Here is a 14,984-nt window from a genome sequence, read left to right on the forward strand (position 1 = left end):
GAGTTTGGTAGCCTCGAGGCCCGCGGGGAGGCGAGGGGCTGATCTCGATCGGATCAGGTCTTTTTGTTGGGCCGCGATCTGCGAGCCCGATGCGCCGATCTGGACGCCGGGCGTGACGGACAGGCGCCGGGCCCGCGGAGTGCGCAGAGGAGGATTGCCGTCGATGGCAGTCGGACCCTCGCCCGTCCTCGTCCAGAACTCAGCCCGCCCACCCCGCCCGCGCGTGCATATTAAAGATCGCGCCCGCCTAGTTATGCTCCCGCGACGCTCCTCCACCGACCCTCCCGCCGCCGCCCCCCATGCTCGCCCCCCTCGGCTCCGTACGCGGGTGGTCCGCCCCCGATGACGACCGCAACGCCTCCTACCTCTCCTCGCCCCCTCACCCCTCCCCTCGCCCCGCCTTGTGTATCCCCGCCCCGCCCCCTCGCCCCCTCACGCCCCCAGCTCCCCCACGCGCTGCACCTCTCCCGACTCGCGTCTCTCCTCCACCTCGGAACGCAACCCGACCTCGGAGACGTTCGACTGGAGCGTGATCTCCAAGTACACCAACCCAACGTCCCTCCGGCGGTACCGTCTCAAGCTGCTCCAAGACCCCAGCTGGGCCCACGTCCACCCAACTCATTCATCCTCTTCCGATGCTGGTACGTGAAGGTGCACAAGGGCGAGGACGCAGAGGAAGAAGCGGCCGCTGCCGCTGCCGCCGCCGGCCGCCGCCGCGGGAGGCCCGCGCCCGTCGTCGCCCCGAAGCCGACGCTCTCGAAGCGGGCGAGCGACGAGTGGAACCTGTTCACGAAGGAGCAGAAGGCGCCGTGGTTCACGCTCGCGAAGCGCGAGCTCGAGGAGCACATGCGCCGCAACCCCGGCTACGCCTTCCGCCCCAACAAGAAGACCCGGAGCACGACCGCCCGCCGCCACGCGCACCAGCCCCCCGCCGCCAGCCGCCGCGAGCGCGTCGAGGAGCTCGCCCGCGCCGTCGGCCGCCGCGAGGCCGCGCAGCTCGCCCGCGCCCGCGCCCGCCGCGCCCGCGCCCCACCGCCGCCGCCGTACTCGCGCCCGCCGTCGTACGCGGAGGTCGAGCTCGGGTGCGCCACCCCGGGCAGCGCGGGGGCGTCGTCCATGTCCGCGTCGCCCGCGCCGAGCACGCCCTCCGACGCGGGCGCGCACCCGTACGTCGCCCTCGGCCTGCGCGCGGACGACGACGCCGGGGAGCGCGCGCGCGCGCGCTCGGTCCCGCGCTCGCACGCGCACCTCGCGTGCCCCGTGCCGATCCCGCTGCCCTCCCGCTGCCGCTCGCGGACGGGGGGCTGTACGGGTACGGCGCGGAGGCCGGGATGGGGGCGAGCGTGCCTGGGGTGGGCGGGGGATACGTCGAGGGCGCAGGTGAGCCTCGCGCGCCGTACGTGGAGGTGCCGAAGCGGTCGCTGCCGTACACGGACGTGCCCGCGTTCACGTCCCCCTTCGACTACGTCTCGTTCGACGAGTGCTCCGGGGACTCGTCGGACAGCCAAAGCGTGTTCTCCGTCGACTCGTTGCCGTCGCCGTACTGGGGCGAGGGGAGCTCCGATCAGATGTCCCCATGCAACGAGTTCGAGTCTTCGGTGAGTCGCGCTCGCACTCGGCTGTGGAGGACGCGCATGCTTACCTTGGGCGCAGTACCAGTCGCCGGACGTCATGATGTCCGACTACGGCAGTTCATCGCAGGAGTCGCTGTGCTCGTCGTACTTCTCTGGGCACATCATCGAGCGCCGCCGCCGCGCCGCTACCACGTCCATGATCCCCTCCCCCCTCACCGTCGTCACTTCCTCGCTCGGCACCACCTGGTCCCGCGACGACGGCTGCCTCCCGCCCCGACGCCGCCGTGCCCCCCGCCATGCTCTCCTACCCCTCCGCGCCGCCCCAGATCAACGTCGAGACGATCTCGATGCAGCAGATGGACGACCTCCACGGCGGCGAGTGGTACCAGTCCATGCCCCCCGCGTCGTGCATGTCCCCGCCGATGGGCATGGGCATGGGCACAGGCATGCTCGGGCTCCCGCTCCCGACGCACTTCTCGTACGGCTCGCCCGTCGCCGCGGACCACGACCGCACCCCGCGCCAGTCGCTCTTCCCCCAAAACGCGCAGCACCCGCACCACCACCTCCCGCCGCCGCCGTCGCCGTCGCTCGACACGGGCATGTACTGCGCGGACGCGCACTCGCCGGGCACGCTCCCGCTGCCGATGATGGCGCCGTACGACCTCGGCGCGGACCTCGAGGCGTACAGCGTCGGGCTGCGGCACGCGGGATCGACGGCGTGGCGCAGGACGCGTACGGCGGCAGCCCGCTCGCGCGGGCGTACCAGATGTCCCCGATGTACGACGGGCTGTACCGCGGTGGGTGCTCGCCCATCGCTGTCGACCAGCAGTAAGCTCCGCGCGCCCTATACCCATTCCATTCCCCTTTCGTCTTCCTTTCGTCTCCCTCTCGTTTTCCCCTTCCATGTCTGGATGTCTCCCCTCGCTCCTCTTTCTTTTCGTCTCTCGTATTCGTCTCTCGACCCTCCGCCCCGCGCATAGACGGCAGCGACGACGTTCGTTCCTGTCTCGCCGCCCGGCGGGCGCGGCACGTTTTCACGACCCGCACGCCCCGTACGCGACTCACGCCCGTTGACGACCGTGACCGGCCCCGCGCGCTCCGCCCCGCGGCGCCCATGTACACACTGTAGCATAGTATATGTTTGTGCGGACTCACCCCACCCCCGGCCCCTTCGCCTCTGTATCCATATCCCCCCGTTCATATCCCGGCCCCGCCCCGTTTCGAGACTGCTTTCCCCCCGCTCCCCCCCCCTCAGCTTCTGCTCCGAAAACGAAACCCCAGTGCCGTACGTTCGAGCTCCGCTGTACTGCTGTACCGTACCTTTTGGCCGCGCGGCCGCCGCGCGTGCCGCCGATACCCTTCTGTGGCAATCTGATCCCGGTCCCGTCGCCTTCCTCTTCCTTTTTGTCGTCGCCGTGTGCCGCGCGTGCCTATTGCTTGCTCATTGCTTGAACGTTGATCACGATCGTCGAAGACCGTCCGGGCCCGTGCCACTGCCCGCTAGCCGCTGCTCGCTGCCCGCAGCCGCCTCGCCGACATTGACAATAGGCCGCCCGGGCCGGGGCGCGCGAGAACGGCTGAGCCGCCGTGCGCCGAGGCTCTCCGGAGTTAACGTTCGTCGCGGGACTCGGGCGCGAACGTCACGTAACGCGCGCTGGGGGCGACACGTAAGATGGTTAGCACGGGCGCGCGGCGCACGGCGGCGGCACGCACCTGCCGCGTTGGGCAGGCCACCTCCGGGACCAACACCGCCAGCGTCACGGGCGCGGGCTTCCTGCGCGCGGCGGTGGGGGGGCGGGCTTCGTGCACATGGACTCTGGATGGATGGGTGGAGGGTGCGCGTGGGCGGTGCGCGTCGTGCTTGCTGCTCGCTGTTGCGGTTCCCTCCGGCCCGGCCCGGGGCGGTTTATCTTATCAGCCGCGCAGATCGATTAAATGCATTAATGCTCGGCGCCGTGCTGCGCCGTGCCGCTCCGGGGAGCTCCACCAGAGTGGCCGTGCGGGGCGCTGACGTCCTCGCTCTCTGCTCGACGCCCACGACCCCTTCCCCGTCGCTGCACACGATCTCACGACCTTTCTCACCGGCTCTCTCGACACCCACCAACATGATCTGGAGGATACCCAGGGCTAGCGGCGAAGGAGCGCCCCCCACACCGATGGGGCCGTCGTCCGACACAGCGAGCTCGCCGAACAACGACCTCAGCACACCCACCCTCGTACGTACCCCCACTCCCTGTATGCGCCCGTGCGCCTCACCCCGCGCGCCCCCCGCCCAGCGCGCCAACCTGTCCACGGACAGCCGCCCCGAGATCAACGGCTCGTACGGCGCCTTCCTCGCCGTCATCGCCGTCCTCGCCGCCGTCTTCGTCCTCGCCACCCTCGGCATCTTCCTCCTCCTCCGCCACCACGAGCCGACGCCGTACGAGCGCCACGCGCGCAAGGTCCGCGCCCGCGCCCGCGACGTCTTCACCGCCGAGGCCCCCGTCGGGCCCCTGGGCATGCGCGAGCGCGTCGCCCGCCTCTTTGGCCGCCGCGGGGGCGGCGGCCCAGGCTGGATCAAGGCCTCGGGCGACGACGGCGACGAGTGGGACCCGACGTTCCACGGCGCCCACCACTTGCGCGCGGGCTCGAACGCGACCACGGACACGCGGCTGCGCGGCGAGGGCTCCCGCTATTCCGCGAGCGTCGTGAGCGGCGCGCCGATGCAGCACGCCGACAGCACCGACTCGGTCGAAGTCGAGCTCCACGCGCCCGCGGACGATCGCTCGCCCTCTGCGCCGCCGTCGTCCGTGGGGCACGAGCGTACGGGCAGCCGGCCGGTGTCGGACCGCGCGGACTCGATGGACAGCAGGCGTAGCCAGCTCTGGGGCGAGCGCGGCGGCGGCCGGGACTCGTATCCGTTTGGAGAGTCCCCGGCGCACTCGCGCGACCCCACGGCGGGCTCGCCGCCCGAGCTCGCGGACTCGCCCGTGGAGGGGCACCACGAGGAGGAGTTCAGGCCCCGCGACGACCGCCACTTCTCCGTGCAGTCCGCGGGCTCGGTCAGCGTTCGCTCGATGCGCAAGTTCGACAACGGGACGAAGTTCAGGGAGGGCCTGAGTTTCTAGGCCGCTTTGGTTGGTTAGTCTGTCCCACCCTGCACCCTGGTGATTCATACGTCTGGCACCGTTGACTCTGCCTTTTATTTGTCGTTTTAACTTTTTGTACGTGTATCACGTTGCTCTTGTCTACTGTTGTATACTACGCGCTCTCCCCGCGGTTCTTGACTGTCCCCCCGTCTCACCCTCACGTCTCTCACGTCCGTACGGTTGTTGTATCACCGCTCTCTGAAACGCTACGAACGTGCACCACGACATTATTGACACGACACTTGCATGAGGATCGCTCAGGAGTTCCATTGTACTCGTTTTGCAGCATCTCCCGATCACCTACACGTCACATCCCACTCATCCAACTGCGGACTGCGACACCCTATATGGTGAGCGGCGTCGGTCGTCTCTTCCGACGTCGTACTCGTGCTGACTTGGATTTTGGTCTTGGCTGCCGACAGAAGTTACAGCTTGCACCAGCAGTCTCGACTCTCGCGCAGTCCACCTTTCTTGCAATGCGAATGCGAACGCCATCCCCCCCTCGCACCGTTCCGCTCCGTCCGTTACCCCACGCACGTTCAATCGATCGCCCTCGCGGGCCTTGTACGGAGCCCGCAGCCAAGCGCACGCGAACAAGGTTGCAACGTCGGACTCCGCGGGCCCTCCAGCTCCTGTCTGGCGATCGTGGCAGTCGCGGATTTGAAGCCCAGCGACCCCCGGGCCCCACCGCTCCTGCCCCCGCGGGGCGAGAGCCACCTCGATGGGCTCCCCTATGCGTCGCCCACTACCAACCCCGCGACGGCGTTGGCCCGACGCCGATCCCTGAGGTCTGATCAAGCAGGACCGGGAACCGGCGGCCCCTCTCGTCGCCCCGACGCATGCGCTGCTCCTGGTGTTCGGGAACGCGCGCGCGGCGGAGCCGGGTTCGAACGCCGTATACATGGCACGATCGACCTGGGCCCGTCGCCGTCGTCGGTCGTCGGCGTTGTGCGCTTTTCCCGAGCGCGAGGCCTCGGGCTCGGACCCGCGCGCGCTGGCCCCCGCGCTGGGTTGAACGCCGGGCCAAGTGCGGCAGGCGTGCGCACCGCGCGCCGCCGTTCCTTCTCGTGGCTACCGTGTGTACCCGTACGTAGGTCTGCAGGGGAGTGGCGTGCGAGTGGGTCCGGGCGCGAGAGAGCGTCCGGGTACGGTGCAGTCGGCGTCGCCAGGACTAAGGGAGCTGACCACGGGGAGCGCGAACGGCTCGCGTTCGCGTATGATTACTATACGGCTGGCCAGTGCAATTCGAGCTGCGCGCACGTACTTGGACGCCACTATACTTACACTCTTAGCCGCCTGAATGCTCCGAACCCACCGCCGCTTATGTCGCGAAAGGGCAGCTAGCTGCGCCCTCGGATGACTCAAGGTCGCCACGGAACAGACATCCAACCGTCTCACTACCCACCGCCCCGTCCTTGCGACAGTCGGGTCATCGGGATTCGGGACCTATAACTTCAACCGCCGCACGTACCGCACCTCCTCGCGCCGTCGATCATCCATACCGTGACGTGCGCGTGAGGGGAGTCGTCCCGTTTCAGCCCGGTCCGACTCGCCCACCGCCCCGGGACCGGGACCCGGGTCTGGAGAGCGTGACGGGCTCGCGGTGGGCAGAGTTGAAGCTCAGCGCCGCCCACGCCCGCCCGAGAGCCTCCACGCACGCCCGCCGACTCGCGGCGCCCCTGATCGAAAACGGCGGGGCGGTCGACGCACTGCTCGATCCGTATGCGCCCCGCCCCGCCCCGCTCCGTCGCGCGCCCCCGCCCGGCGTCCAACGTTCAAAGCCCGGCGGGGCGCGAGGCGCGAGGTCAGACGTGATGACGGCGGTCGACGCCCCCGCCCCCTCGCCCTCGGCGTCGGCTTCCCGCGCGCATCCGCTCGATCGATGGGTGCGGCAGAAAGGCCTCGTGGAGCGAGCGAGAGCGGGGTTTCGATGGGTCGTCGATCACGCTGGAGTGTTGAACTTTGAGAGACCGGGCTGAGTTCGCGCCTCGGAGAATTGGAGACTTGGAGAGTGGAGTTGAACGTTGGACGCAATCTGCGCACCCATCGGTTGCCAATGGCTACACTTGGCTACATTGCCGACTCGAACGCGCACACACCAGGCTAAACGTCGGGCGTGTGGCGATTGTAGTGTTGCACGAATGTCGCGCGGTGCTCGCGCGCTGATGACCGGTGACCGGTTGACCATCGATCGTCGTCGACGGGTCGACGCCGAGCTGACCGCGCCGCGGAGCGCGAACGTGCGGCGCTCTGGCAGAGTCCAGATGGACCGCTTGAACGAGCAGCTGGCGCCGTCCCACCGGGTTCTTGCGGGGGACCAGCTGCTCCCGGTGCCAGTCTCACCGGCGAGCTCGAAGATTTGGTGTTGCCACTCCCTAGCCGTCCACGGGTTTCTGCCCGTGATGCGCGACGGTGTTCGTTCGTGCTCCCAAGAGCGTTCCAGATTTCTGAGGCGGAGCCTCGACCAAGACCGAGAAACAGGCTCGCGTTGCCTCGCGATGTGATGCTCTTCGACCACAGCCTCCCCCGCCAGGCTGAGGGTGCCCACCGCCTGCAGAACGTCGGAGGGCGAGACCGAGACCGAGCCCCCGAGGCACACCCCGACGCCGACCGCGTGGCGGGCCACGAGGAGGAGCGCGCACCGAGGAGATAGAGTAGGGAAGAGAGGGCCCGACGATCCGCCGGTCGCGAGCTTGTCCGCTTGCGTCGCCTGCCGCGCACGCCCGCGCGCACGGGGTCGACCATCACGATTCACGATGTGCGTGCGGCACGCGGCTTACCGCATCGTCCGGTCGCGCTCGGAGTGCGGGTGGCCAGCTCGGTCGGTCGGTGCTCTGGCGGGCCATTATTGGTTGAGCGTGCGACCAGGTACGGTTGGGAGAACGAGGGTGCGCGAGTTCAGCCCGCGCGCAGGGTCCGGGGGTGGTGCCGAGGGCAGGGCGAGGGTAGCGAGAGGGCCAATGGCTGGAAAATCGACCGGGCGATCGAAGCTACTTGGATGGTGGAGAGCCGCTAGCAGCTGGGACGCCTCGATCGCGCGAGACCGTTCCCGGGAGGGTTCAGCTTGGAGCCTTGGAGCGCACGGTTCCAAGAAGTGAAGGAGTGCGCAGCCTCCCTGCAGATTTCAGACCAGACAAACTGGGATTGGCCCCCAGGGCTCAAGCTCAAGCGCAACGGGGCGCAACGCGTGACCCGCGACCGAGCCCGCCCGACGCCGCCCCGCTTGCCCAGTGCTCACCACCCCCGGGGAGCCGTGCCTCGCACACTGCACAGCGGAGAGACCCGAGAGCGGCGAGCGAACGGCTCGTCGGACACGCGCGACGATGGGGGCAGCCTCGCGGGAGGGTCGCGGCGGCGCGGCCACGCGTATCCATGGGGACTTCTGACCCGCGCTGGAAGACCCACGAGATTCGAGAAAGAGCGTCGGACGCGTGCCTGAGTAGCGAGCAGGAGGCTCGCGCTCGTGCGGCTTGGTCGCCGGAAGCCGGCGGGGACCCAGCGTGGGCCGAACGCCGGATAGAGTGGGGGCCGGCGGCCGGGCGACATGGAGCGATCGGCGGAAATTAGTAGGACCGACAAGGGAGAGCGATTTCTCGATGGTGCGGGGCGTGGGCCCCCAGAGGCCCCCAGAGGCTAGCGAACGCAACGAGCCTGCACACCCGGCGGCGGTGACATTCGCTCTGGGCCAAGCGGTCACGGCAGGTGAGGCTGTCGCGGTTTCGAATCTCGATGGTTCCAGCGCGATATACGAGCGGCGGCAGGGACAATGGCCGGTCGACGGATCCAGCGGAGTGCTGAGTGCTGAGTTCAGAGTCGGAGGCGCGCGTGGGTGGTTCAAACTCAGCACTCCGCCGCCATCTTCCGGCACATGTGGCATGGTTCGCCACTCCTGGGAAGTTTCCGGCGACATGTGCGGCAGCACCGCGCGACCAGAGGTCGGCTGCTCAGCCTAGCGCGATAACCGGGGCTTCTGGCTTAGCGCCTCCGCCACGGCCCACCGTGCGTTTTGCGCGAGTTCGGGCGACGAACCTTGCCTAGCGCCAAGCTCCCGTCGCCCGAGATCCCGACCGCAGGCGCTGGCGCCGTTCCAGAGTAGCGCGAGACCTGAGGCCTGATGGGGATGCTGCGTTGCTCTGGGGCTGCGCGGTCGATGGCCGACCGCGGTGCGCCCGGGGACCCAAAGCTTGGACCTCGCCGTTGCTTTGAAAGCCGCGGATATGGGGTGATGCGCTGGTATTGACGTCAACGGAGACGTAGGAACGTCACCGATGGCTGGGCCGGTCAAATGCCCTTCCACGAGTCCTCTGCAAGCACCACTGTAAGCACTGAACACCACCCATACCAAACCCATACGGAAGCCATGCTACTTACCCATGTTTTCCCTAGCCCTGAGACACTCCAGTGCCTGGTGCTGAGGACCCTGCGTTCAATGAAACTAGAATCCTCCGAGCCCGAACGATTCCGAAAGACCAACGATTTCCTGCGTTCGAGACCGTGATCGATGGGAGCAAGCTTCATCGTGCACGCCGGTGATGCATGCACTCGCCGGCAACCGGTCTTCTACAGTCTCCCCAGACAAGTTGCCGTTTGAAGGAGGTCGTACTTAAATGCAGCATCTGGTTGCACGATCAGCCGACGGCGAGCTTGCGGAAAGGTTCGCGCCAAGGTAGAGCCACGCGACGCCCGCCCAGCCTCCAGGGCGTTGGTCGCCGTGAACGCGCGCGCGCGTCGGGTGTCGGGCTTCAAAAAGCTAGCGTCGTCGTTCGGGCGTGTTTCGGTCGAGCCGGATGCCCGTCCAGGGAAAGGACGCCCTGGTGCTCGCGCCGGCTGTGCGCACAGGCGCGCAGACAAGGCGAGGCTGGTGGGCTGGTACCCCGGAAGACCGTACGGTACGCTTGCGGATCAGGGAGTCCGAGGCTGGAGCCGAGGACGGCGCGAGGCACCGCGCTGCATCAACATGATGGTCGCCCGGCGCACGCGCACGATGCTCGTGACCTAACCTAACCAGGCTGGCGTCCAAGGCTCAAGCAGGCTGCCCCACGGTCTCAGTCTTGTCCTTTCTGTTTTCCGCCGACGCAACGGCATGCGCGATCCTTTTGTTGGGGGGCGGCGGAGACGCAGATGCTCGCGTCGGCCGTATCGCGGGAGGTTGCCCTTCCAGGAAAAGCGCAACCGCTTGTCGAGGCTTTGCCGGTCTTCATCCGACACGAGGCCGTTTGGTGGCCGCGATAGCTGAGGCGAGTCGCCGGTCCGTGGGGTCGGATGAGGGGGGCTACTTTTGCTTTTAGTACCGGAAATCGGGTCTCCCAAGTGTTCGGGTACCACGGCTGGGGAGTTTCTCCGACGCTTTCCGTGCATGGAACTGGGTGGAGCCTGTGCCAAAAGAAAATGCATAAGTATGTGAGGCTTTAACGGGTGGATGAATTCCGAGTAGTTATTTCGGTGGTGGAGTGCTGAGTACCGAACAGAAAGATATTGGTTGCCTTCCTCTGCGCTCGTACGGCCTTGAGTACGTTGAGACAAGAGACCGCAATCATGGAATTGAAGCAGTCCACAGCACCTCCTTGCTCTTCCATTAAAATTCTAAATTGAAAGCAGAGAACAGGATACAACCTAAACGTGAAGTCAGTCAAACGAACCCAACGAAAGCGGGGAGACCACGCACGTCCAAAGCGCCGCCCAGCGATCCCCAGTTCAGTCCTTCTCCTCCTGGTCGACGTCCATCGCAGCCTCGTCCGCCGACGTCTCCGTGTCCCTCTCCTTCTGCGCCCGCGCACTCGGCTTCCGGCCCCGCCCCCGCGCCGCCCTCGGCTTTCGCCCCGGCTTCTTCTTCTCCTTCGGCTTCTTCTCCTCCTCCTCCACCCCGTCCTCCGTCTCATCCTCGTCCTCCGCGACCGAGTCTGCGTGCGACGCCGACGCCGCCACCGCTGAGGCGCGCCCTCGCCCCCGCCCGCGGCCCCTCCGCCCGCCCCGCGCCTTGCGCGCCCCGCGCCTGGCCGCCGACGCCGACTGCGGCGCCGGCGCCGGGTCCTCGCCCTCCGTCTGCGCGTCGTTGTCCCGGTCGCCGTCGAAGAAGTCGTGGCGCGTGCGCGCGGAGGCGCGCTCTGGCTCGCGCGCGTCCCCGGCGCCGCGGCGCGCCTCCTCGTCGCGCTCCTCGCGCGAGCGCTCCTCGTCCGCGAGCCAGCCGGCGAGGTCCGGGGGGATCTCCTGGAGCTGCACGAGGGCGCGCCCTGGAGGTAGCGGAGCTTGGCGCGGACGGCGGTGACGAGGCGGGAGATGCTCCCCTCCGTGTTCTGGTTCGCGACGAGGCCGGTGAGCTGCGGGTGGAGCGTCCACTCCGTCTCGCGGAAGAAGCGGTCGTAGATCGTGCGCGGGAGCGCGTCCGGGATCTCGGCGCCGACGAGCACCGCGGTCTCGTGCGTCCAGCAGCGGGAGACGTTCTTGATCGTGTACCCGCCGCCGCCGAGGATGAGGAGCGGGATGTTGAACTTCCGGATGTGGTTCACGCACTCGCCGTGCGCGGCGATCGAGAGCTGGAAGGCGCCGAGGCGGTCGCACCCGAGCGAGTCCGCGCCGCACTGGAGGACGATCGCGGTGGGGCGGAAGCAGTTGACGGCGTCGTTGATGACGGATTTGAAGACGTGGATGTACATGTCGTCGTCGATGCCGTCCTTGAGGGGGACGTTGATGCAGAAGTGCTTCCCGGGCCCGCTCCCGTTGTCGTCGAGCTTGCCGGTGCCGGGGAAGAAGTCGCCGGTGTACTTGTGGAAGGAGACGGTCATGACGCGGTTGGTGTGGTAGAAGGCGAACTCGACGCCGTCGCCGTGGTGGATGTCGATGTCGATGTAGAGGACGCGGGGGTGGTAGCTGGTGCACAGTGGGTCACAAGCACTCGACAGAGGTTTGAAGGAGGAGACGTACCGAAGCATTTCCAGTATTGCAAGTACAATGTCGTTGATGTAGCAGAAGCCGCTGGCTTCTGCCTTCTTCGCGTGGTGCAAGCCCCCGCTCCAGTTGATGGCGATGTCTGTCGTTCCCGCACATAGTTTTCGCGCGGCGGCCAACGATGCGCCGGCGTACATTTTGCAGAAGTCATACATGTCGGCAAATATTGGACAGTCTTCGACGCAGTTGAAGCTGTCGATCATTTGCTTCATCTGCGCTTGGTTGTGTGGTGTGACTCTGGACGTGTATGGTGAGCTGAGTGTGACTAATACGGTCCGGGTAGCAATCACCTTGAGAGAAAATCTATGTAGTCGTGGTCATGATAGGCTTCTATCTCGGCCTGGGTAGCAGGTCGGGGGTTGTATATGTGGTGGATCTGCTTGTCAAGACCGTAACCCATGACAAGAGCATTGGTGAGTGTCAGCCTATGAGGCTTCATTGGATGGTGCTCCTGCAACGATGGATCAATGCCGATCTTGGTGAGGGAGTCTCACGAGAGCGACGCACTCCATAATGCTGAGCGCCAATGCCCTTGGGGAAGTAGTAGGAAACAATGGGTCGTGAATGTGGCTGTACATCAGGGAGTCAGTGGAGAGAGAAAGAGAAAGAAGCAAGAACCATCGACATACGTTTACACGTTCCGTGAGGGGTTCAGCTGTCGCGAGGAGGCCTCTGTCGTCAAAATAAGGCGAAGCAGAGAATGTGTAAGTTGTCGCCTGAGAAGAGCGAACCATGCCGTTCTGTACTTGAAAGTTAGTGCGTGTAGTCTCCACAGCCACGGATGATCGTGTACGCACGAGTTGTGCACTGTGTGATGTTATGCGAGCAGTAAAAGTGGGGATGTTGGAATCGCGGAAATGCTGTTCAAGTCAACAAAACACGCATGCGCCTTTTTCATGCGTCATTAGCTCACCCAAGCTTGTTGTATGCGGTACGGTGGGAGATGGAGTGTTCGGTGGGAGGAGGTGTTTGGTGAAGATGACGAACGTCGAAGGCCGCGGTTGTGAATCTGCCACCCGCTGACTAAGCGTGTCCCAGAGCGTCCGAGCCCAGGCGCCGACGACGCTCTCCTCTTTTCCCTTCCGATGAGGCTCCCCGCCCTCTCTCTCCTTCTTCTCTGTCTCACACGCTCTCCAGCTGTCCTCGCATCCTCCGGCGACCGCGCGCAGGGCTTCCGCGACTGCGTCTCGACATGCGAACGCCAACTCTGCCCCGCATCCTCGCCCATCCCGCTCTCGTTCGCCCTCCGCCTCACCCGCTGGACATGCACCGATGACTGCAAGTACCGCTGCATGCACATGGTCACCGATGCCGCCATCAAGCACGGCGCGCCCGTCGAGCAGTACTACGGCAAGTGGCCCTTCTGGCGGCTCGCCGGCATGCAGGAGCCTGCCTCTGTGCTCTTTTCTGTCTTCAACTTCGTCGCCCACTTCAACGGTGCGCGCAAGATCCTCCGTAGGGTACCGGACGGCCACCCAATGAAGAAGTTCTACCTCGTCTTTGCCCTCGCGAGCATGAACGCGTGGGTCTGGTCCTCCGTCTTCCACACCCGAGGTCCGCCCCTCCCTCTCGCTTTCGGTCTCGCTTCTCTCGTGCTCAAGCCTCCGCTCTGTCTGTAGACCTGCCCACGACCGAGAAGCTCGACTACTTCTCCGCCGCGCTCGCCATCCTCTACGCGCTCTACTACACCGTCATCCGCCTCTTCCACCTCTACCCCACCACCACCACCATCGCCCACAGCCCGCGGTCGGGGACACACGTGCTATGGACGCTCCTCTGCACGATCGCCTTCCTCGCGCACATCTCCTACCTCTCCCTCCTCCCCCGCTTCGACTACGCGTACAACATCGCCTTCAACCTCGCCGTCGGCATGACCCACAACCTCCTCTGGCTCGGCTACGCGCTCCCCGCCTCCGCGCCCCTCGTCCGCCGGTTCCCCGGCCAGGCGCGCGGGTACCGCCCGCGGCACGCGTACAAGCCCGCGTCTTCGCGCTGCTCACGACCGCGGCGAGCGCGCTCGAGCTGTTCGACTTCCCGCCGTGGGCGCGGGCCGTCGACGCGCACGCGCTGTGGCACCTCGCGACGGTGCCGATCGCGGTGTATTGGTACGACTTCCTGGTCGAGGACGCGTTGGACGACGGGTGGAGGGTGAAACAGTGAGGTGGCGGGGGGGAGCGGGTTGGTGAGTGCGCCGTTTGAATTGATCTTCGATCAATTCACGTGTTGACACGTTTCGCCAGGTCGGAGGCTACATGTATGCGGACGGTACATCTACCAGTGTTGTAACGGTTGTTTTGATCTTCTGTGATCCATTGCTTGCTCAAACTACACCTGGTGTGCATCGGCTCCCACATTCCTCCAAGGAGCGTTCGGCCTAGGTCGCAACGCGTCCTCCACGTCGATGTTCGGAGCGGTCATGGCGGGCTTGCCTCATCATCCTTGGACTGGCCGTTGATCGACCGCATACATATTCAGACTCCAAGGGACGGATCACGGCCACGGTCTCCTAAACGGTCAAGATCACGCACTCGGGCATTTTAATCTGTTTCTCCTTCCGTCTTACGGTAACGCACGCGCCGTCATGTATCGGTTTGGGCCCCGTGCACAACCGGAGAACGACTGCGCGTGCTGGCACGGTCCGTGCATGGCGCGAGTCCGAGTGGCAAGGCGCACATACAAGCGCCCGACGTTCCAAGCGTGCATGTTATCTCTTTTGGCGTGAAGACGAATCTCAAAGCAGCAGCTTGCGTCGTCTTCCCTCCACACTGTCTTTCCGCTGCGTTTGGCGCACCCAGCTGGAAGGTGCGATTCTCCCGTCAGCATCCCCAGGCACCTGTCCGCCTTCTCCTCGAGCGTCCCTCCGCCCGTCCGAACGCTGAACGCTGATCTCCCGCGCGCCGGCCAAACCCCGACCCGCAAGTCGCAGGCCGCATTCAACCCGCACCGCGCCGCCCTTTCCGCCGAATTCCGTCCCGACCCCCGACGCTCCCGTCTGGCCGTGCACGACCCGTTCGTCCGCCCCAGACTTTCGCCCCGGCCTCCCCAGGTGGTACTGCACATAGATCTCCCGCACCCCGGCCCGCCTCGCAGTCGCAGACCGTCCCCCCAACCTGTGCACCGTACGTACAGCGCCGCACACGTGCGTACGTCTCCGTCGGTCGCGCCCCAAGGCCCTCAGCGCTCAACTCGTCTGCGGCGTCCGTGTGGTCCCCGACCGCCGCGCCGTCTCCGTCTCCGTCTCCCCTTCGGGTACCCTTCGACCCTTCGACGCGCGGCGTGCGGGACATGCATGATGTGTAGCACCGACGGTCGACGAGGGCCCCCTCTCCCTCCCTCC

General features: G+C 66.2%; 4 protein-coding genes across 4 annotated transcripts; 3 read left to right on the top strand and 1 right to left on the bottom strand.

The window, feature by feature from the left end:
* Positions 1 to 591: 591 nt before the first annotated feature.
* On the top strand, positions 592 to 909 carry BXZ73DRAFT_488 (uncharacterized protein; the record flags this gene model as incomplete). The annotated part of the gene is made up of 1 exon (XM_048020126.1): positions 592 to 909. A coding segment is annotated over one exon (318 nt), but the record flags the coding sequence as incomplete, so codon positions are not given.
* A 2,902-nt stretch (positions 910 to 3,811) lies between these two features.
* On the top strand, positions 3,812 to 4,681 carry BXZ73DRAFT_52976 (uncharacterized protein; the record flags this gene model as incomplete). Its single annotated transcript, XM_048020909.1, has 1 exon — positions 3,812 to 4,681. One exon carries the CDS (start codon positions 3,812 to 3,814, stop codon positions 4,679 to 4,681), a length of 870 nt encoding a protein of 289 aa, XP_047873858.1.
* A 5,715-nt stretch (positions 4,682 to 10,396) lies between these two features.
* On the bottom strand, positions 10,397 to 12,381 carry BXZ73DRAFT_92199 (uncharacterized protein; the record flags this gene model as incomplete). The annotated part of the gene is made up of 6 exons (XM_048026275.1): positions 10,397 to 10,915; positions 10,960 to 11,569; positions 11,624 to 11,884; positions 11,938 to 12,098; positions 12,155 to 12,217; positions 12,277 to 12,381. 6 exons carry the CDS (start codon positions 12,379 to 12,381, stop codon positions 10,397 to 10,399), a joined length of 1,719 nt encoding a protein of 572 aa, XP_047873859.1.
* A 351-nt stretch (positions 12,382 to 12,732) lies between these two features.
* On the top strand, positions 12,733 to 13,807 carry BXZ73DRAFT_92200 (Per1-like protein; the record flags this gene model as incomplete). Its single annotated transcript, XM_048026276.1, has 3 exons — positions 12,733 to 13,201; positions 13,267 to 13,630; positions 13,660 to 13,807. The coding sequence occupies 3 exons, from the start codon at positions 12,733 to 12,735 to the stop codon at positions 13,805 to 13,807; spliced, it is 981 nt and encodes a 326-aa protein (XP_047873860.1).
* Between the last annotated feature and the right edge of the window lie 1,177 nt (positions 13,808 to 14,984).

The sequence above is a fragment of the Epithele typhae genome (assembly GCF_022376455.1).
Source record: "Epithele typhae strain CBS 203.58 chromosome Unknown BXZ73scaffold_63, whole genome shotgun sequence".
NCBI lineage: Eukaryota > Fungi > Basidiomycota > Agaricomycetes > Polyporales > Epitheliaceae > Epithele > Epithele typhae.